This window comes from Tripterygium wilfordii, chromosome 19 (genome assembly GCF_013401445.1).
Source record: "Tripterygium wilfordii isolate XIE 37 chromosome 19, ASM1340144v1, whole genome shotgun sequence".
NCBI classification, from domain to species: domain Eukaryota; kingdom Viridiplantae; phylum Streptophyta; class Magnoliopsida; order Celastrales; family Celastraceae; genus Tripterygium; species Tripterygium wilfordii.
Window position 1 is genome coordinate 11,462,862 of NC_052250.1, and position 21,925 is coordinate 11,484,786.

The 21,925-nt window shown below is 37.1% G+C and overlaps 3 protein-coding genes and 1 pseudogene across 8 annotated transcripts; 3 read left to right on the forward strand and 1 right to left on the reverse strand.

Annotated features, from left to right (window-relative positions):
* The first annotated feature begins 258 nt into the window (after positions 1-258).
* Positions 259-9,855, forward strand: LOC119985656 (GDSL esterase/lipase At5g62930). Of its 6 annotated transcripts, none has more exons than XM_038829957.1 (9): positions 259-679; positions 1,624-1,684; positions 6,264-6,417; positions 6,524-6,646; positions 6,744-6,821; positions 6,933-7,073; positions 8,450-8,526; positions 8,803-8,967; positions 9,284-9,855. In XM_038829957.1, exons 4-9 carry the CDS (start codon positions 6,548-6,550, stop codon positions 9,450-9,452), a joined length of 729 nt encoding a protein of 242 aa, XP_038685885.1. In that variant the 5' UTR covers positions 259-679; positions 1,624-1,684; positions 6,264-6,417; positions 6,524-6,547; the 3' UTR covers positions 9,453-9,855. The 6 variants fall into 6 exon arrangements, with proteins under 6 accessions (XP_038685885.1, XP_038685884.1, XP_038685888.1 ...); XM_038829956.1 differs by lacking the exon at positions 6,264-6,417 and having other exon boundaries at positions 259-500; positions 590-679; XM_038829960.1 differs by lacking the exon at positions 1,624-1,684 and having other exon boundaries at positions 259-500; positions 590-679.
* A 3,238-nt stretch (positions 9,856-13,093) lies between these two features.
* On the forward strand, positions 13,094-13,669 carry LOC119985571 (transcription factor MYB98-like). Its single transcript, XM_038829861.1, has one exon. The coding sequence runs from the start codon at positions 13,094-13,096 to the stop codon at positions 13,667-13,669; it is 576 nt and encodes a 191-aa protein (XP_038685789.1).
* Positions 13,670-13,696: 27 nt separating this feature from the next.
* LOC119985572 (transcription factor MYB98-like) lies at positions 13,697-14,946 on the forward strand. Its single transcript, XM_038829862.1, has 2 exons — positions 13,697-13,867; positions 14,070-14,946. Exons 1-2 carry the CDS (start codon positions 13,697-13,699, stop codon positions 14,661-14,663), a joined length of 765 nt encoding a protein of 254 aa, XP_038685790.1. The 3' UTR covers positions 14,664-14,946.
* A 2,926-nt stretch (positions 14,947-17,872) lies between these two features.
* LOC119985202 lies at positions 17,873-21,537 on the reverse strand (annotated as a pseudogene).
* Between the last annotated feature and the right edge of the window lie 388 nt (positions 21,538-21,925).

The window sequence follows — 21,925 nt, forward strand, 5'->3', positions numbered from 1 at the left end:
TTTGGTTGAGAGAAAATTTTAGAGAGAGAGGCGGCTAGAGTTTGTGATTTTATGTCCTTACTCTATGTTGGGAGAATTTTTATATATACATATACACGCCTGACTCACATAAGGGATCCCATTGTTTGGGCAATTTGTGGGATCCACTTATGAGCTGTTAGATGCATCATGTGGCTCAAATTAAGTCCCCTAATTTAACCCACTTTTCATCCCAACGCAACCCAACCATCTCTTGATCTTCGTCACGTCATCTCTCTCAGACTCTCTCAGTCACGATCAATCCCTCGATTCTCTCTTCCCTTACTCACGTGTTACAGTCTCTCTTCATTGTCTCTCTCACTCACGCGAAAACCCTCTATCCTCTCTTCTCTCTTCCCTTGCGAATCTCTTCCCAAGATTCTTTCTTCACTGATTGTTCAATTCGATTGAGCGAGCTCAGAGAAGACGATATTTCAGCCGCCCACCCCCAGTCACCGGAGGACATCATCAGAGACTCTGCGGTACAGTTCTCTCTCCCTCTGCGCCGATTCTCTCTAGTGTGGATTTGAATTGGGTTTTAATGAGGACTCCATTGTGCTTGATATGTTAGTGACACAAGGGGAGCCAAGATCATTCAGGGACAATATTGGGGTGATAGGACTCACCGGAGAATCACTTGAGAAATCGAATTCTATATCAGGTGAGATTTGCTATTTCCATGGTGTTAGGATGAATCTGGATGCTACTGGTGCCAAACCCAGTGGCACTCGTGACCGTACTGAATGGGTCCATACATCACAAACGTGATTTCCGGCAATGAAGGGGAACCAAAAGACGTTCCCTTGGTTAAATTGAATCACCGGAGTCCAAATTCCGGTGAAGCCAGTTGGTATGTGATCTCGGGTAATCTATTGGCAGGTAGTGGATTTGGCACGTCAAAGGGGCTATCTTTCTTGGGCCCATTTAGATAACCTGGCCGTGATCATGGTTGGCCAAGAGGCAAGGTTAAGCCAAGAATTTAAAGTTGACACATTTGTCAGCTATTGGGCACGTTTAGTAAATTTAGCAAACTCTGAAACTTGGCCCTTGACCAGTAAGAGTGTTGAAATATACATATATATATATATATATACATATATATACACATATACATATATATATATATATATATATGTACACATATACATATATATATATATATATATATATATATATACACATATACATATATATATATATATATATACATAGATATATAATGTTTGATTTGTGCTTGCCGTGACACTACTAAAGGGATTTTGATCCAACTTTTACAAATGAAACGAATATTTTGTTTTAAAGGTTTGACCCTTTTTAAATATATAAAAGCTTGGTCCATTTGAAATGTTTTGACCCAAGAAGCCCTACAGGCCATTTTTGGATACTTGACCAGAATTAGTTTGTTGATCAAGAATTGTAAAAGACTGACCATCTTGTATTAAGAGTTGATCATTCTCTATGGTTCACCAATTTGACCGATTGTTTGATCATATAATAAATAAAAGAGCCTGTAGCCTAATGGGCCAGTATAGGTGAGACATAATTGAATTATTGAAAAATTATTTTAGACAATTTAATAATTTGTTATACGCCGGTATGTTTTAGGAGATCAAGGAGACGCAATAGACGTGGCAAACGCTTAGCTTTGTTATGCATTGATATCGAGGTAGAGGTTCTGATCTCTTTGGCCTCCTATACCCGGTCTTTCAGTTTATTATAAATTCTAGGATATTACTCCCCTCGTTATTTGCTTCTTCATTAAATTCCTTAATGTCATTTACATTGGGAATTATCGATATTCTATTACCTCTGTCTGGACTCGTCTAGAGCTTGATTGTGATGTTGTGAGTTTTGATTCTATATTATGTTCCTAGCACGTTAAATACTCTCTTCATTGGTTTGTTACTTGATTTCTATTCATTGAATCGCCATATATATGCATCATGAAACATGATCGATTGTGTGTTTGGATGGATTGGATTGTGACTGATAGTTGTATTGGAGGATATGGGTTATTATTGTGGTTGATTGGTTTTGTGCGATGGTTGTGTTCACTACACACCATCATGATCACTGTCTGGGATTTATTCCCCTTTATCTATTACCCACGTGATTATACGGGGATTTGATTGCCGCGGCCTCCGAGGGGGAATCCGGATTGTCGTGTGTCGATGATTGGATGTGGATGATTTGTCGCGCTACGTGCATTGGGAGGAGATGTGTGTTTTGCATATATAATTTGCATTCTTATATATATGCATATTGGGTTGTGGTTGTGGCATGAGCGTGTTTTTATTGTTCCTGTCTATTCTTGCATTACTCTTGAGTTGATTGTTGTATTTGTAGACTAGTTCTACTCTTTGTCGTATCGTGTGTGATTCTCTCTCTTGGTATTCTCATCATGGATATCCGAGTCCTTATCGGGTATTTTACCCCTAATGAGCTATTTAGTTCAACCTCTATTTTTTTTCATTCATTTTCAGGCAAGTACGGAGATGACGGTCAGTTTTTGAGGCATGCGTGATTTTCCATGGATACAGTTGTGGTTTATGGGTAGCGTAGGGATTGATTATTAAATACTTCCGCTTTGTTACATTTTAAAGACTTATTAATTATGTATTAATGGATTTCTAAATACATTTTAATCATTTTTGGGATTATATTAAATGATTTTTTGGAGGATTTGCATAGATAATTTATGTTTTGGATAAATTGGTAATTTCGCAGACCCCCCTCCGAGACGGGTAGTTACAGGTAGAATAAGAATTTAGTGAAAATGGGGATATTGTGGAGTATGGAATGTGAGATTTAAATGGGTTGATGAATATGGGAACTACATGGAGTTTATTTCATTAAATAGGTTTGTGAATTGGCGTGGAGTGTACATTGCTTGTTGGTGAAAATTTCGAGTCCACTTCGAGGTAGGGATTTTTTTCCCTTTCTTGGTTATTTTCAATTTTAAAAAAAGACAAGTCTTGAATATTATTTCGATTGACTCGGTAAACTCCTTTGTATCATTCTTTGCTTGTTCCAAAGAAAGGTCGTAGCCCAATTCGTATTCATATCATTTTTTTTACTTAAAAATTTATTCTTGTTATGCATTGTAACCCATGAAATGTTTGGGTATTATATAATCTTCATGTATTATGATGAATAGATGTTGTAATTATATTTGTTGCATGAATGGCTTGAGTTGTAGGATTACATTAGCTGCATGGTGTGTTTCGAGGATGGACTCGGGGCTTACGTTAGGTGTTGGATGATTTGGGCACGTGTGTGCATGATGGTAAGGAGCCTAGTGACGGTCCTAGGCCAGAGGATTCCCGTATCAGAATTTTTCACTGCACGTTGGCTAGTATGTGATGCTAGGCCAGGTGTGACAGGCTGAGATATCACTGTTGGGCCGGTGGTGAGTGGTTGCGACCACATGCGTACCAACCTTCTCTCTAGCGGTTTGAGATTGACGGATATGCGATTGTGGTATTGATTGGATGCTAGAGAGAGAGGTAGTGCGGTGGATTCTCGTCGGCTTATTGTCGCAGGGCGGGAATCTGATTCGCTGCTTTGGGTGCCATTGGTAGAGGATATGGTGGTTCGGTTGGGTTGATCGGGTGCGTTAGCTTTGAACTGCATATTGCTGCATTGATGATTCGTTATAAATTTCCATCCATACTATTGTTCTTGTGTTCTATTATTTATCCCTACTGAGCCATCTGCTCACCCTATCTACTAAAACCTCTCTATAGGTGAGACAGGATCTAGTGCACAGGCTGCGATACTATTGTTCTTGTGTTCTATTATTTATCCCTACTGAGCCCTCTGCTCACCCTATCTACTAAAACCTCTCTATAGGTGAGACAAGATCTAGTGCACAGGCTGCGGATCAGCAGGAGGACGTGTGACGGAGGTGGCCTGGACATTAGTTTGTTTTGTGTATCTACGTAGTACTTGTGTGTGATTTATATATACATGTATGGTTATGTTTTTGTGGTAAATATGCATGGATATGGTTATATATGTATGACGTGTTGTTTTGCATTGTCAACTTTGTGTGTGCTAGTTGTGGTATGAAGAATTATGTGTATGGTTGGATATGGATGATTGAGAGTGATATTCTGTGATTTTTGGATGGTTGATGCTGATGATGAAATTTGTAATTAATGGTGGACCCTGAGGGTCAATGGATTTGGATATAATAAATGTGTTTATTTGTCGTGTCTTGATTACAGGTGGGTTTCCTCCCTTAGGGTCAATGGATTTGAATATAATAAAAGTGTTTATTTGTTGTGTTTTGATTACATGTGGGTTTCCTCAATTTATAGGGATATGTTGTCGAAATTTTTGGTAAAGTTTATACTGGGTTGGGACGTAACACGTGAGATGCACGTGATTGTGTTTGGTGTGTTGGTTGTGATGTCTTTGTCCTTATCTTCACGCTCCGTGAAACGGGGCGTAACAATTTGGTATTGGAGCCAGGTTGGTTCGGTTTGGGACATAGGGAGTGGGTCAGTTTGCATGTGTGGGTGTGTTGTTTGTAGTGATTATATATGGTTCTCCAGGCCACGTCACTACCTCTATTGATCTGGTATGTTTTCTTTAATCCCGTAAATCCTCGAATCGTATTTGTATTGACGGAAAGTTGTGTCTTCTGTGCTACAGATGGACACACGTGGGATTATTCATTCCCGTAACATATGCACCTCCCTTGGTGTTGTAAGTTCATGATTATGGATAGCATGAAATTGCGTAACAACATAAAATGGCTTAGAAGTTGACTTCACAACAATCATCTTTGTCTTACAACCTTCTCTAGTTAAACCTCATTTCCTAATACAATTAGATTTTGAGCTTCCTTCTTCTTGTATCCCTTCTATGAAGCAAACAAATTCCCTTCTAATAAATTCATTAGATTTGTTCCTCTTCGTAGAAGATAATCGAACACTAAAACCTGCCTCCCTGACATATTCATTGTAATATTTTTGAGATTCGTCTAATGATTCGAACTCTTGTCCAATTCTTGGAATTTTTTCACATGGTACATTAGGAACATAAGTTTGCATAATCGATGAGGAAGAAACTAAATCTCCTTACGATACATCAACAAATTCAAAATCAATGACACTGTATAAATGTGAAATGCAGCTACCCCTTGTTTAAAACAAATTATATCAGAGGAAGACCTAGAAGTGCTCAAAAGTGCTGTGTGAAAAACAACAAGAGGAACGAAGGAAAGACGACAAAGGAACCCTCGAAATACAACAACAATGATAACCCCCAAGATGGCAACAAAGAAGAGAAATTCTTTTATCTGGACATGTGAAATACCGGATCCTGCTGTTGTGTATTTGCAAAGGAAGAGTATTCGTAAGGATGGATCCTACAGAAGGATGAATCTTGGATAAGTATTAGCAAAAGAAGAGAGGATCGGAGACGATGTAGAGAGATGGTGTAACGCGTCGTGAGTGAGAGGCAAAGAGAGACGACGCGACGGAGATTGAGAGTTGGCTGAGTTGCGTTGGGATGAAAAGTGGGTTAAATTAGTGGACTTAAATTAGATATATATATATATATATATTGAAATTGATTTTTGTGTATTATTCTATTTGGAAATTGACTAATATGAAAATGATGATTGAACATGACCCATCACGCGTTGAAGACATTATTGGTTCTGGTTGCCATCGCTATTGCTAATTTGCGCGGATTAGTTTATGCCATCACTATTGCTAATTTGCTACTTACCCATAAAAATGTGTATTCCATACGAGAGATATGCGTCTTGGATATGAGTACTAAGAGGAGTGGACTTTACTCATAGCCTCTGGGTGGTTATACCAGACCAATCTGTATTTAGATTTTGTTAATTGAATTCGATTTTGTTTTCAATTTGATTTGCTTGTGAATTTCTCATGATTCCTTTTCGATTCCCTAATTGTCTATTGCTTTCCATTTTGATACTTGATGTATCAGAAGAGAAGACTATCATGGGCCTAATTATACACTAGAAAACCGGCTTACTAGTGATAGGTTGGCCTAATCTTATAAAGCACTTTGCCTGAACCCATTCTTCCGATGTGGGATATGTGACAAATCGGGCCTAACTATACACTAGAAAACCGGCTTACTAGTGATTGATTTGCCCAATCTTATAAAACACTTTGCCTCAACTCATTCTTCCGATGTGGTATGTATGTGACAAACCACCATGCTTTCGACACTGACGTTTGCGTCGGCTGCACCCTCAGGCCCCTCAGCAGAGACCGTTCATCACGGGATCAACAGGTAGCCCTTTACGCAGTCCGGCTCGTAATGTGCCCATACCAGCGAGATGAGCTTTGGCTCCGATACCATTTGTGATGGACCTAACTATACTCTAGAAAGCCAAGTTACTACTGATAGGTTTGCTCAATCTTATAATATACTTTACCTCAACGCATTCTTCCAATGGGGTATATGTGACAAAGACTTCCATTATAAGGGATCCAACCCCTCTTCGTCTTCGTAGGGTTGCAAACTCCATAGCCGGAGAATGAGGCCATCGATCGTGCTATTCGGAGACTCAATCACCGGACATTCATTCGAACCAGGCGGATGGGGCGCTGCTCTTACTAATACTTTCTCTCGCAAGGTTTTGTTTTCCCTTTCAATTTCACATTATCTTCTTCTTCACGGATTTCTAGTTCTTTATATTCATATTGTGCTTGATTATCTGGATCTACGATTAGGCTGATGTGATTGTTCGTGGCTACGGTGGATATAACACTAGATGGGCTTTGTTTCTATTGCAGCACATCTTTCTTCTTGTAAGTTTTTTTTTGGGGTTTCCTTTTGTCTTTTCATTGTACGATATGTTGAATGTTCTGTCATTGTTTCTTGACTATTTTATCAGTATTGACCATTTCTGATAATACCAGGACTCTACAAATCCTCCTATTGCAACTACAATATTCTTCGGAGCTAATGATGCAGCTCTTTTGGGAAGAAACAGTGAGCGGCAGCATGTTCCTATCGAAGAGTACAAGGACAATCTCCTAAAGATGGTTGAGCACTTGAAGGTTTTTACTCCTTAAGACCTTAACTGTTCTGATTAACTCATTCCATATGCTTATGGTTGCATTTTCTATTCTGAGCATAGACACATTTAGTATTGAAGATGTTAACTTTTGAGGAACACTGGTGCCTTTAAGTGGTTTCAAACAACATGGTTGATTTTAAAGCTAGATTGTTCTTTCTTATCTAAGTCTAAACACCTGCTCAAGCATTTTTTCATCCTAAGATGCACACTGCAGTGCCATATTTGTACTACATATGCTAAGTCAAATAGTTAGAGATAGAAAAAAAAAAGAAGAAGAAGTCAAACAGTCAGGAATAGGGGAAAAAATGTGTTTTATATCGTACTTCCAAAATATTATTATTGAGGGTTGATAAAATTTGAAGACTTCTCAAAAAGGATTGGTAGGTTGGCATTGGGAGTTATGTAAAAATGATTGTTCTTGCGATCAGCTTCTTTGACCTTTCCAACACGTCTTCCACTATTGATGTTATTGTCGCCATGTCCACGTGATGAGAATGCATGTGAAAATGAAAGTGAAACAATCTTTCACTCCAGATGCTGCTGCTGTTTTTGGCAGCTTGCCAACATTACATCCTTGATGACAAACATGTGATATCCTTGTTGCAAATGCTATCAGATATGACAGTTGCTAGTCTGCTAGAACTTCATAATACAGCTATGCAAACCAAACCCAAGCTTGAACTTCCTGTTACTTTTTTTTACTATTATTATTAGCTTAAGAAAGGGGGGGGGGGGGTCAGGGGACCTTGAACCTTGTGCTAGTTCAATCCCAAAGGAAATTTTGTTGCATGCACCAACTTGCTAGTACTACTTAGTTTGGTGATGCAGCGGACAATTGATATCATTATGCCATAAGGCTTCTGATGTCTTTTCTTCATCCAAAACTATGTGTATTTTAATGATTGTTATATTTCTTACTTATCACATTTAAAAGCGAAGGAGCAATTGAAATCCGGAAGTCATAAATCCAAGTATACAAGAACTTTGTTCACAAAATTGATAATTAGGTCCATTTTCCCCCTTTCTGAAATAAACTAAAGGAAATGTGTTAAAAACTGCTGGGAAAAAAATCTTCTCTATTTAATTGGCATTCCTTCTATCTTGAGAATGGAAAATACTTCTTGTTAACATTGTTACATGCACTCGTTATTTTGCCATTGCTTGTATATACAAACGCATATACCACCTGTTTTCTGTGATTGGAGGCTCCGCAGCTGCTTCTTATCCTTGCACTTGTGGTTTGAACTTTGAAGAGTTATAATGTCCTGTTGTAGCAAGACTTTACTTGATTTGAAATGGTTTACCTTCTCAATCACTAGACTGATTTGACATTGTATCTTGTGCTTTTGTTTGCAGAAATGCGCACCGGCGATGCTAATTGTGTTAGTTACTCCACCACCTGTAGATGAGGATGGGCGCAAGGATCATGCCAGGTATGCTATGCTCTTATTCTTTGGGTGATGATTCCCACCCACAATATATGACAAGTGAACATCTATCACTCAACAAATGAGAGGAAAATCGATCTTATATTTATTATGCCTATAATACTAAAATAAAATTTGATGTCTTCGATGGCGTATTTGCATTGTGGTAAAAATATTTCTCATTTTCCTATTTAACGTCATCAGTTGTAAGATACTATATATTTTCTATATAACTTGTTTGTGATAATGCAACAAAAGTTTGAATCCTGTAATGTTCAACAGATCCTCATATGGTGACAAAGCTGCAAAACTGCCTGAGAGGACAAATGAAGCTACTGCAGTTTATGCGAGCAATTGTGTTGAGTTAGCTCAGGAACTAGGTCTCCCCAGCATCAATCTATGGTCCAAAATGCAGGAAACAGAAGGTTGGGGCAAAAAATATTTAAGGTTTGTTACCTTTAGGCTCCACTTTTCAGAATCCATGACTATTTGAACAATGGTGCAGTTTACATATGTTCTACTTGGAAATTCAAATCAGGTAATTAGTTGTTTGCTTGTTATCCATTTTTCCTGAGAAGAAAGACGAAAACAAAAGGTCAAAGCACTGAGGCACTGACACTCTAATCACTGGATAAGAAGTACATCAAGATTGTGATATTGTAATCACATTGTAGTCTTGGAGTCTAGAAACAGCTGGTTGGATTACTAATATGTGGCTAAATTTATTTAGTTTGCCTTTCATTTTGCTTCCTTTGAATTACAGTGATGGGCTACACCTCACACCTGAAGGCAATGCGGTGGTTCACCAAGAAGTTGTAAGAGTATTGAGTGAAGCAGGAATTTCTGCTGAAGTAATGCCATTTGATTTCCCTCACCATTCAGAAATCGATGCAAAGAACCCCGAGAAAGCATTCCAACACCTTTGCTTATAGACTACAGTAGCATTATGGAGAAAGTACGTTTCATTTCCATTCAGACAAAATTCGCGACATTTTTGCTGTGGCTGCCTGAAACTATCTAGGTTATTGGATTATCTAAAGTTGGTGTCTTCAAATACCATGGCAAAATACATGTTTGTTGGTCGTCGGGTCGTTAGCTGGTTGATTAATGTATCATCACTGCCTAAATTCAATGTTCATATGTCCTATTGAGTATTGAAAGAATTCTGTAGACCATTCTTGTAGGAGTGATTGTGGAGGCCAATACACTTCAGGCCCTGGCTTGTGCTTCAAGTGAGCGAGTCAAAATTTTGGATCTTGAAAAACTATGTTTTTATTGAGATAAGCGGCAAGGCAATGGTGAAAAGGTATCACTCGAAGAGTGTGTTTGAATTGAGAGTTTTCTTTCAATTCTTTTGTTTGGATGATTTAGAAACAATTAAGGGGAGTGATTTGGATTGAAAGATTTGGGGGAAGTGACGAAATGGGAGAGGAAGTTTCTTTCTAATTATCTTGTTTGGATAGTTTAGAAAAAATTAAGGGGAGTGATTTGGAGAGAATTGGAGGGAATATTTTATTAAATTTTTGTTAAAATACTTCCTCTCCAAAATAAGGTCATTTGAAGGGAAGCGATGATTAATTAACTTAATTATAAGTTAAAATTAATAAATTAAATAAATTTTATTTCCTTTCTTTTTTTAACTGTCTAAACATATGAGAGGGAAAATATTCTACATTCCTTTCTCTTCCCTTATCTCCCTTCCCTTACCTTCTCTTCTTTTCCCTAAATCACTCAATCCAAACACACTCTAAACTCTAAAGAGTAAGGATTTTAAGAAAGGGAGAATATTGATGTTTAGGAAATCACATTGTCTTTCGAAACATAGCCTCACTTGCTCTCAAGCTTTTAGATGAGAACAATATCATACAAGCTTGATTTTTGGACTCTCAAGCTTTTAGACGAGAATGACATCATAAAAACTTGATTTTTGGACATTAGATATGAGACAAAATGCATTTTGTCAATCTTGCGTTGCTTGAAGTTTTTTCACCTGACTACAAAGTAAATTGGGTCAAAGTCAACTCAAGACTTTGCAAGTTCATACGGTTTGGTCCCAAAGATACTTATCATTAGGCTACCCAAGTGTTCTTTCAGATGAAACCACTAATCTCTATACTTAATTGAGGTTTTGACTTATTTATCAAAATTTTTTTGAGGTTTTGACTTTACATTAATAAATAAAAAACCTTTACATTAATAAATATATCATATTAACAGTGACAAAAAAACATTTAATGGGAGGATTTACTAAATAATTAGCTATTGAGTTTTAAATTTGTCTTGTCACTAACTCCACACACCAATTCTTGGTTTGACTTGTTTCATGTGAATCTCGTGTGTTAATTGTAATTAATAAAACTAATACCAAAATTAAGAGCACTAATCAATAACCAACGTTACAATATTGTCTATTAACACACTGACTCAATTTAACATGAATTAAATTGTGCTTCACTATCTTCAACCAAATTTACCATTTAATTTCCTTCTTAATGACATGCAATTTATGTTCAAAATTCCACATTAATAAGGCCTTGTGATATAAATATAGGTATAGTTAATGTTGAGTTAGATATTAATTTCAGTTACACAAACTAAATATAAGGAGATCACTTAGCTTGTAAATATTATAAGTGATCTTTTTTTGAAATGGGGGAGGGAGGCTCGAACCCTGATTACCAAGGTGATACACACCATCTTTACCACTCCAACTAATGGGTCGGGTGTAATATTATAAATGATCTATTTAGGAACAATGACATATTGCAAGTAATCTAAATTGAGTATAAAATTTCCATTGCTTGTTATTGTAAAGATTATTCAATATTGGGCTAATGAAAGATGATTCGGTTGATAATTGGTTGAGTTAAACACATGTGTGTTCAAGATTCGATTCCAACCGCAAACATTTTTGTCCGTGATATTTCAAAAAGATTATTCAATATTGCCTTCTATATTTTGCTCACTCTCCATTTTTTAAAAAAAAATAATAATTAAGTTTCAATGTCCAATTTTCCAGCAGCTTCTCATATTAATTTAATTCAGAACCTACAAAAATATTTCAACATTTACTGTATTTTTACATTAAATTTAGCCCCAAAAAATTATAAAATGAGGAAAAAGCCTTGTTATACATTAAATGGAAGAAGAGGGGTAAAATGGTCATTTTAATTATAACATTTTTGTAGCACAATAATCCTTTAATTTTCTCACCAATTTGATTGATTTGAAATAATGAGAGGGATTAACATTGGTGTGTTCCACCTATGAATGGCACAATGTGATAGAACCCATGTGTGTGCGTGTGTATATATATATATATATAAGTTCACCAAAATTGTCTTTATAAATCAATGTCTACTACTACTTGGGGTAAATTTGACCTAACATTCTTGCTCTAGGTGTCACAAGATGAGAATCTAAATGATAAATAAAAAATCATGTTCATGTAAATAATAATTATTTAAGATAGGATCTAGTATTCTTTCTAAATATATGGTTTATGTTTTGAGTAATGTTTGACTAGCCTCTAAATACGAAATTTGAAGGGGTTAATTTCTTCTTAGGACAAGAACTAGATTTTAAAGAATCCAAACTAATCCATTTTATTGCCATTCCTACTTTGCCCGTAACTTGATTCACGAACAAATCAACCTCACTGTCATTCCTACTGCACCAATCAAAATTTGATTGACGAAACCAACCCACCTCACTATCATTTCTACTATACGTGTCACAACTTGATCGATGAATCAATTCGTCTTTCTGTCATTCCTATTTTACATGTCACAACTTGATTGATGAAATAATCTACATTACTGTCATTCCTGCTCCACGTATAGTGACTTAATTGATAAATCAATCGGTCTAACTGTCATTCCTACTTTACATGTCACAACTTCATTAACGAACTAATCTGCCTAACTGGCATTCCTATTCTACGTGTCACAACTTGATTGACATTTGTACTCTACGTGTTACAACTAGATTGATGAACTAATTCGCCTCACCTTCATTCCCACCTGATGTTTGAGGTGATGTAATAGTAACCTTAACTAAATTTACTACCATATATCGAGGCATGTAATAGTGGATATTTTCCAAAAAAAAAAAACTAGATATCTTTTTTGGACTATTATTTGACTTTTACCTAATAATGGAAAATTCCAATAAATATAATTATGAAGAACTAAATCTCAACAAAAATGTAAAATTACACTTCATTTAGTACAAATTAGTGGCTAAAAAGAGTACAAATTTTGAGAACAATTCACAATGGTTGAAAAGGGCCTATATATAATGCCAAAATGTTCACAATATATAAGAAGCTCAAGAGTCACAAGTGCTAAACAAAGGTGTGTGATTGTGACCATTGGATCATCGCCAATCAATGGTCATAAACACCTTGTACACTAAATGCCTTCCCTCTTCTCTCCTATTAAGTGCACAAAGGTGGTGGTATCTACAAAACGCTGAAGAAAACTCTCTCTGTCTTTGTTGTCTTTGTAATTCTCTTCTACCAAAAACCAGATCTCTCTCTCTCTCTCTCACACACACGCACACTGATTCATTCATGTCTGATCACTATTTCAAACCTCCTTTCATGGAAGAGGACTCTCCTTTGTTCAAAGATTATCTTCAAGATTTCCATCACTTTGATAATCACAATCAGTTTCCCAACACCACAAACAACAATGGGTGTTCCTCAAATCCCATTTTTGGTGTCCCAGATACATCAAATTTTGAATCTTTTGATGTTTTCCCATATGGGTCTTCAACAAACATTGATGTTTATGATTATGAGTGTAAGCCATTGATAGATAACAATGGTGGAAGTGGTCAAGTCATGGACAACTTTGGTACTGGAGGGTATCTCAACAACAACCATCTCCCTCAGAGAAACCACCCTTTCAATCTTAATCCTCTGAGTTTTGAGCAAGTGAAGCACATTGATTTTGTGGTGCCTGATGAGGTCTCTAGCGTTGATGTAAGTAGTGTTTGCATGGCTAAAAATAGGGGATTTTCTTCGACCCGAAAGCCGTTTAAGGGTAAAAAGAAGCCTCATGTTGTGAAGGGGCAATGGACTGCATCAGAGGACAGGTTTTTCTTTTTATTAGATCGCGCTTGTTCTGATTTTCTATTGATTTGATTTGGTTAAATGTTGATGCTTTGATGCATGTCTATATGTATATATGTGTGTGTGTGTGTGTGTGTTTGCAGTTTGTTGATCCAACTGGTGGAAAAGTATGGAATCAGAAAGTGGTCTCACATTGCTCAGATGTTGCCTGGAAGGATTGGCAAGCAGTGCAGGGAGCGCTGGCATAATCATCTCCGGCCCGATATCAAGGTCTATTACCATACAATCTTTCATGAATTAATGTTGAGATCTACATCTATAATATGTTTAGTTGATTTCATTTGTTTGCATGAAGATCTTTTGCAATTTTTTGCAAAAACGAAGACCAAAAAATTATGATGTTTTCACATGGTATCAGTCAGAGTCTCTTAGTTTTTGTTCTTGATATATATATACATATATGTATATGCAGAAGGATATCTGGAGTGAAGCTGAGGATAGAGTGCTAATAGATGCTCATTCAGACATCGGAAACAAATGGGCGGAAATCGCGAAAAGGCTGCCGGGAAGAACAGAAAACTCAATTAAGAACCACTGGAATGCCACCAAAAGGAGGCAGTACTCGAAGAGGAAATGCCGATCCAAGTACCCAAAGGGCACCATTTTACAGGATTACATCAAGAGCTTAAACTTGAACTCACCAAAATATGAGCAGAAAAGTACTAATTCTACCACCCCCTCTGGTGATGCTAAATATTCTGCAATGAAAACTACTACTACTCAGCCTGATCAAGCTTTGGATTTCGGCTCTGACGATCGATTAGTTCCAAGTTATGAATTCAATGAGGTTCTTGATTTTGATTTCGACGAGAACATGTTCAGAGAGAACTGTAGCATTGATTCTCTTCTTGATGATATGCCTACTTGTGCTCCTGTTACTGATAATGTTGATGACAAGATCAGTTTTGGGTTGGAAGTGCCATCAGAGATGGCTAATCCATTGGTGGATTATGAAGTGAAGAAGGAGCTGGATTTGGTGGAGATGATGCAAGCTGTGAGGCCTTGAAAACATCATAATTAAGTCCAGCATATATATATATACACATACATATATATAAGTGCTACCCCAAGAGAGGAGGGATGATCAAGAGAGGAGGCTTAGTTTGGGGCAAAAGCTATTTCTTTACTAGGGTTTCAATGGTGGTGTCGAACAAAAGAGAAGTGTTGGGGGCCTGTAAGAGGCAAAATAATGGTACTAGTAAGACTGTAAGAGTAGTTAATAAAATAAAATATGTTCTGTTTGTTGGAAAGTCTTACTGTATACTGTCATAACTAATTAATGTACTTCGTTGCTGCTTAGTCTCTCTAGTTATGGATTGCATAATGGGATAATCTTATTGGAAATGAATTTCATTCTATATGGATGTGAAACCTATATATGTATGATACAACCAACGAGAGGTGGCTCCGTTGACAATCGGTTGGATTAGACATATGTATGTTTAATGTTCGATTTTAATAAAAAACATATTTCTCAACGGTATTTAAAAAAAATACACTTAATTAATTAGATTCACTAATTAACACTATCCGAGCATGCATCATAGTATTCCTAACCAACATAACTAACCTGGATATATAGGAAGAAGCTCCAGCCAAGTCAGGTATCTAGTCATAATTAAGGTAACGTAATAAATTGAATATGCATCATAAATCTTTAATTATTTTAAGGATTTTTATTTTACTTTCGTTTCATGTCGAGATTTTAATTACATATATAAATGACATACCTAATGTTAAATGCCGACAACGGTTGCCCTTCTCCAGTAAGAACGTTCTTATTGGAGTTTATATAAATATCTCTACTGTTAAGCCACTACATCAGATCAGATGGCTGAAATTAAGTTGATTTAGGTTTTAGGAGTTAGGATTCAGGGTTTAAGATACTTACTAAAAAGAAAATTTAGGGTTTAAGTTTTAGTGCTTTGGATTTAGGATTTGGGGTTTAAGATTTAAATGGAACTTGAGGTTTAGATATTATTTTTTAGGGTTTTTAAGATTTGAGGTTTAAGGTTTAGGTTTTAATTAAGGATTTGAGTTTTAGATATTGTTGTTTAGGGTTTTTAGGATATGGGGTTTAGGGTTTAGATTTTAGGGTTTTATGGTTTTATGGTTTAGATATTAGTTTTTAGGATTTGGGGTTTAAGGTCTAGATTTTATTGTATGAGTGCAATACCAGATACCATAACTAATTACCAAGGCCTGTTAATTTTGTGGTGGCTTATATTACAACAATGGTGCGAAGCAAGCTAACTGTCTTGGCCCCTTTCAAAGATGGACACGGGTTCCCTTGCCTTTTGGCCTCTTGGGGGTTGGCATAGACTAGTCGTGCATGGTTCGTGGATTTTTGTTTGGTTGGCGGAAGTTTTGCTTTAGTCCAGGCAAAGGATGGTTCGGTTTTGCTAGGTGTTGTGTTTTTTTGCTTTGACAAAATGGAACCACAATACTTGGCTCTTTTAGCTCTTTTGTTAAAATACTAGGCTGTTATAGTCTTTTCTTTCAGCTCTTTGTGTTGTTGTTTTGGTTTTTTGACTTTTGTAATGTTGGTTTTGGATTTTTTGCTAAGAGTCTATCTTGGCATTAAGCTCTTTTTTGTTTGTTTCTTGGGGTATGCCCCTCGTATCTTGTATTTGTTTCCTTTTAATTTATTCTTACTTACCAAAAAAAAAGTGTCTAGATTTCAAGAATTTGTGGTTTAGATATTAGTGTTTAGGGTTTTTAAGATTTGGGGTTTAAGATTTAGGTTTTAGTGCTTTGAGGTTTAATTATTAGTGTTTGTAGTTTTTAGGATTTGGGGTTCAACGTGTAGGTTTTAGGGATTTGTGGTTTAGATATTAATGTTTAAGGTTTTTAGGATTTGGGGTTTATGTTTTTGGTTTTAGAGATTTGTGGTTTAGATATTAGTGTTTAGGCCTTTTAGGATTTGGGGTTTAAGATTTAGGTTTTAGTGCTTTGAGGTTTAGATATTTGTGTTTTAAAAATATATAGAGAGAGGGGTATGTGTTATGTGTATGGCGATCAGCGTGTGAACTCCCGAGAGTCGAAATCTGTACAGCTCTTTTTGTTTCATAATTAGTCCTATGCACATAAGGATTAATTATGCGGAGGTATCTCTCCAACAGTCGAAATTTTCAAAATACGCAAATCAATTTAGGAAACAAAAACTTTCCTTTAAACAGTAGTAGCCAGCTCCTATACATACAAACAATACAAGGACTGTCTCTCACAAAACAAAGCAACCAAACAACAATGTCGGCTTCTCCTCCATCAGAACATGAGTTAGTCGGTGATTATCTATACAACAAAGTTCACGGCAACCCTCTTCCAGAGACTCTTAATGTGAAAGAATGTGATTTGTATGGTGAAGAGCCTTGGGAGGTTTGGAACAAGTATGGAGGACCTGAACTGGAACGCAATAGAGATAATAAGAAGGGGTTTCTTTACTTGTTTACTAAGTTAAAGAAACAATCTGTGAATGGCAAGAGATTTTTGAGAAAGGTTGGGTCTAATGGAGGTGCTTGGCAAGGTGAGGATGCGCCCAAGAAAATCGAGACTCAATTTTGTGTTGGGTTTAGGAAGAGATATCGGTATGAAAATCCGGGTTCTGATCAACATGGACGATGGATTATGCTTGAATACAGTCTTGGTGATTACAATGGAAAAGTAAGTGATCCATCTTTGTTGATTTTCTTGCTTCTAATATTAGGGTTTGTTCCGAATTTTGACATGGCACTCTCTGACTACTTGCTTTTATATGTAATGCAGGCTAATCATGACTTTGTGCTATGTAGCGTCAAGAAGAACAATAATACAACGAGAGGAAGAAAGAGAAGGGTTTGTGAAGAAATTGAGTCCAAACAGGAACAGACGTTGAATAAGCGAAGAGGAAAGGAACAGTTATGTTGTGGTCTACCAGCAGATGAATGTGATGGTCTTGTGGACTGCTACGACAGTGGTTGGACAATCAAGTTTCCAGAAGAGTTATTGCTTGATCAATCTTTCTCCACTCTGCAAGACTACTGTGATATCCAACTGTTTTCTAACGAGAATTGTAACAATTTAATGGGTTGGGAGAGGTTGTCTTAGTTTAGTAGCTAAAAGAGCGTACAGCAAATTTGCAGAATGAAATCCGTAGGGTTGTAATGATCAACTGATTATAACTCATCATCCTTTCTAGATTGACTGAATTTATCCGATCCCAATGAAAATTCTACGTCTTTTAAAGCTTTTGGTAAATTCCTGATCATTGATTATTTGATTACATGAGAGTTATCATCTTAATAACAAATCATCACTATCTGAAGTTGCCGAGGGTAAAATTTTAGCAAATATTTGCAGTTGCAGGAGCGCGACGTCCCTGTAAAACTAGGGGGTGTCTCAAAGAATGAAAATTATAAAGGTACAACAAACCAGACAAGGGTGGGAAGAAAAACTAATTAAGTTCCCAGCCTGACCTACGAAAATCTAATCCTGTCACCAATTTGAAAGCAAAATTTCTCTCAATAGAACGTCAAGCAGTCTTAGTCTTAGGCTTCGACTTAATACGCTTCACCCTTGAATACAGAAAAACTCCGGCAAGAGCCAAACCAGTACCTGCATTATTAAATCAGCAAACAAAAGAGTATGGTTAAACAAAGTTAAAATATGAACATCGAACTAACAATGCTATTTTTTTCTTGCCCTAGCTATGAAATGCAATTTACCTAGACAGTTAACAGGTGAGACGGGTGTACGAAAGAAGAAAATGGAACTGACAATAACGACAACCTGCTTCACACAATTGCCCACAGAATGGGTAACAGGGGATACCCATTGTAATATCATGTAAGAAACCTGCAAGGTTAAACGCATAGAGCATTGATTAGTAATATGTGAAATGAAGAAAACATATGATATGGGAGTTGGAAAAAAACCAGAAAAAACACCAGAAATAAACAGCAATACCTGCTGATAAGCATGAAAGCAGAGTGCAGCCAGAAGAGCCCTAATTGCATACTTGTTTAACATTCAATCCCCAAGGAGCAGCAAATTTATCAAAAATAATAATAATAATCAAGAGACCAACTAACAAGAAATATGCTTTCTGAGTAAAGTAAAAACTTAAAATGAGTACTGATGACAATTAAAAAGGCCGAAAAACTTACAGCAGATTGCAGATATGCAGGGGTAAACTTCACGCCTTCCATAAAGATAGCCACTGGGATTATCAGATAAAAGACATGGCAGTAATTATTGAAAAAAGAGTAATGTTGTCTAGAGATTCCTGCCAGAAGAGAAGCGTTCGAATTAAGTCCATTCAAATCGAAGGAAAAATTGAATCTAATTTCGAATTACGAATAGGTTAAGAGATGTTGCTATCGTAAACAAGAAGCCAATTATTGGCATTTCCATACCAACCAGCATCATTGACAGATAAAATATATCAGACCGGAAAGAAGATGACCTCCTTCTTAACCATGACCTTTTTGCTGAGGACATTACGGGATTGGTTCGTCAAATTGGAAGCCATTGCGCTCAAAAATCCAGCCCTTTTCATAAACATAACAATGAAGTCATACAATACACTCACTAAAAACAAATAATATTTTGAAATAAGGTTTTTTTATCAAACTCAGATATTTACTAACACAAATGAGATCTACCACTAAATGGTCCGCTATATGGAAGTAAAGGATCTCTTTTGGCAAGTAATTAGAAGAAGATGCAAATTGATTCTTACCAATTGAAAGAGGCCTCACTGCCTCAGTCGCTGATGCAAGTGCCACTCCACCAACAATTGGTAAAAGGGAAGCAACCACCCAGGGACTAGCAATCTGTATAGTATGATTACAAGAAACTCGATTATATTGACTTATATAATGGATATTAAATATAAACAAAACTATGAATTATTCAATTGTTTTCCAAAACAAAATTATGCACATGTATGTTACTGTACATGCAACTTGGGGTAGCACAACTCTGCCTATTTCTAAATGCCTATTTGCCAAAGATTCTTACCTCTCCAAGAAACATGGCAGAGAGGACAACAGAGAAGAAAGGCTCCATAGCTTTGATTGTGTGAGTGAAAGAAACAGCGACTTTCCCAATACTCATATTTGTAAAAAGGTTTCCTAAAGCGTGCACCACAGCAAGTGGTAGAATTGCAGCAAGCTGTCGAGAAATAGTCAAATAAAAGATATATGATTCAATGACTTGCAAATAAGAAACAGCTTCAACCTTTCTTAGCAAAAAAAAAAATTACCTGTGCAACACTGTCTTTTGGCCTCTTATAGAGGTTGAGAGTCCACATTAATGTAACAAGTAAAGCCCCAACAGCAAATTGAATCATGGTAATGGTAATCGGAAATGGGTGGACCTTCAAAACCTGTCAAATAAAAGTATAAGAGATGTGCATTCTCTGGCTCAAGAATGGCAAAACAATACATATATACCATGTTCTTCATCGATTTCCCAGGCTACAGAATAGGGGTGATAGCGGCCTCCCATAATTTAGAGAGGGAAATTGTGAAGGCTACATTTCCCTATCACAATTTCTCAATGCAAAGAAAAAAGAATGGAGACTCTCTGAGAGAGGCTCTCCCAACCTCTATGAAAGAATCCAATTTCAATAACCATATTTTACATAGTTTTATAGTTCATAAAAAAACATTTTAGATAGTTCTCAGAAGTTGAAAGCATACAAATATAATAAATCCATTGGGGCAGGGGAAGGGGAAAATGGGGTGAGAAGACCTCCCCCAAAGCCACAAGCAGTGCAAGTTTTAAGTTTGCCCCCTGCCCCCATCCCCATCCAATTAAAAATGGAACCCCACTGAATTCGGGGATGGGTGTGGCTGGAATCATTCCAGCCAATTCCACCTATCACAGCCATTACATCATCATTAATTGCACTTCATGACATTATGAAGCAAGTATCATCAACAGCTGTGATGGATGGAATTGACTGGAATGATTCCAGCCCCTCCCATCCCCTGAATTCGAGTTTCACATGGTGAACAGTATCTGTTAACTAAAATTTCCCAACTGGCACTATACATCCATCAATCTAACCACAACAAGTACAAAGGTTTGCAACAGCAAAAATAAATTTACTCATCATGTGAAAGTTTATTTACACTAATGTTCAATTCAATGTCTCGTACATATACTCACTAATATCAACATCTTAAATTCGTTTTGGATTCTAAAATCTCTTTTCCCAATGGTTTTACATGAATAAATTTTACAAGAAGATGGAAATAACTTTCAGCATGTTCATTTTTAAGATTTTCAACTAATTATAATTATCCCTTACAAGTTACAACGATATAATAGTCTCCAGTACCCACTCTTACTCGAAACAAAACTGAATGCAAAGAACTAATCGAAATCATACTCAAACCAAAAGGCCAGAAAGTAAGACATACAATTACCAAGAATCAATGATAAAACGAACCTGCTTATTGTAGATGTTGAAGTATTTATTGAAAAAATACCAAAGGCCGATCAATAGTCCAAACCTGCTCACCGGCGATCTCGGGCACAGCAGTGGCTTTGGCCTCGAAATGCTAATTTCTGGCGAGAAGTGGCACGGAGGCCCATGGCCTGAGCCCCAAAGGCGACGAACTCAAGTTCCACGACCGCCTAGCAAAGTTCGCCGAGACTGCATTGTTAGACGCAGTAAGATCGCGAAGCTTCGGTGTCGAAGAGCAAGAAACACGTATCGGATCGCATCTAGGACTCATCAGCAGGCTCCGAGGCTTCAGAGACGGGAGCGTCGAAGAGAGACGAAACGCCGCGCTCTGCATTTCCGAGATCTGGAGAGAGAGAGTCTATTTCAGTCTTTCAGAGAAGGTATGTAGAGGCCGGGTCGGGCATTAAGGCGTTGGGAAGTCCGACGATGAGGCAGGTTGGTATGTAGTGGCGTCGTTTTTTTCTTTTATTGAGAAAATTTTGGCTATACTTTCGGAAAATGTTATTTGTCCCAAGAAATGTCATCCCAAAAAATCTCAGGTCTAGTTTTTTTTTTTTTTTTTTAAAGACTCACAGTCCACACACACGTTAAGCCATGCCCGTCATGCCCGAGGGGCATGACCACCACAGTAGATGGAAAACTACCCAAATCTCAAACCCCCCTGATGAGAATAGAACCCTGGATCTCAACACACACGCTAAGCCATGCCCGTCATGCCCGAGGGGCATGGCCACCACAGCAGATGAAAAACTACCCAAATCCCAAACCCCCCTGGTGAGAATAAAACCCTGGACCTCAAGGTCCTGAGCAGA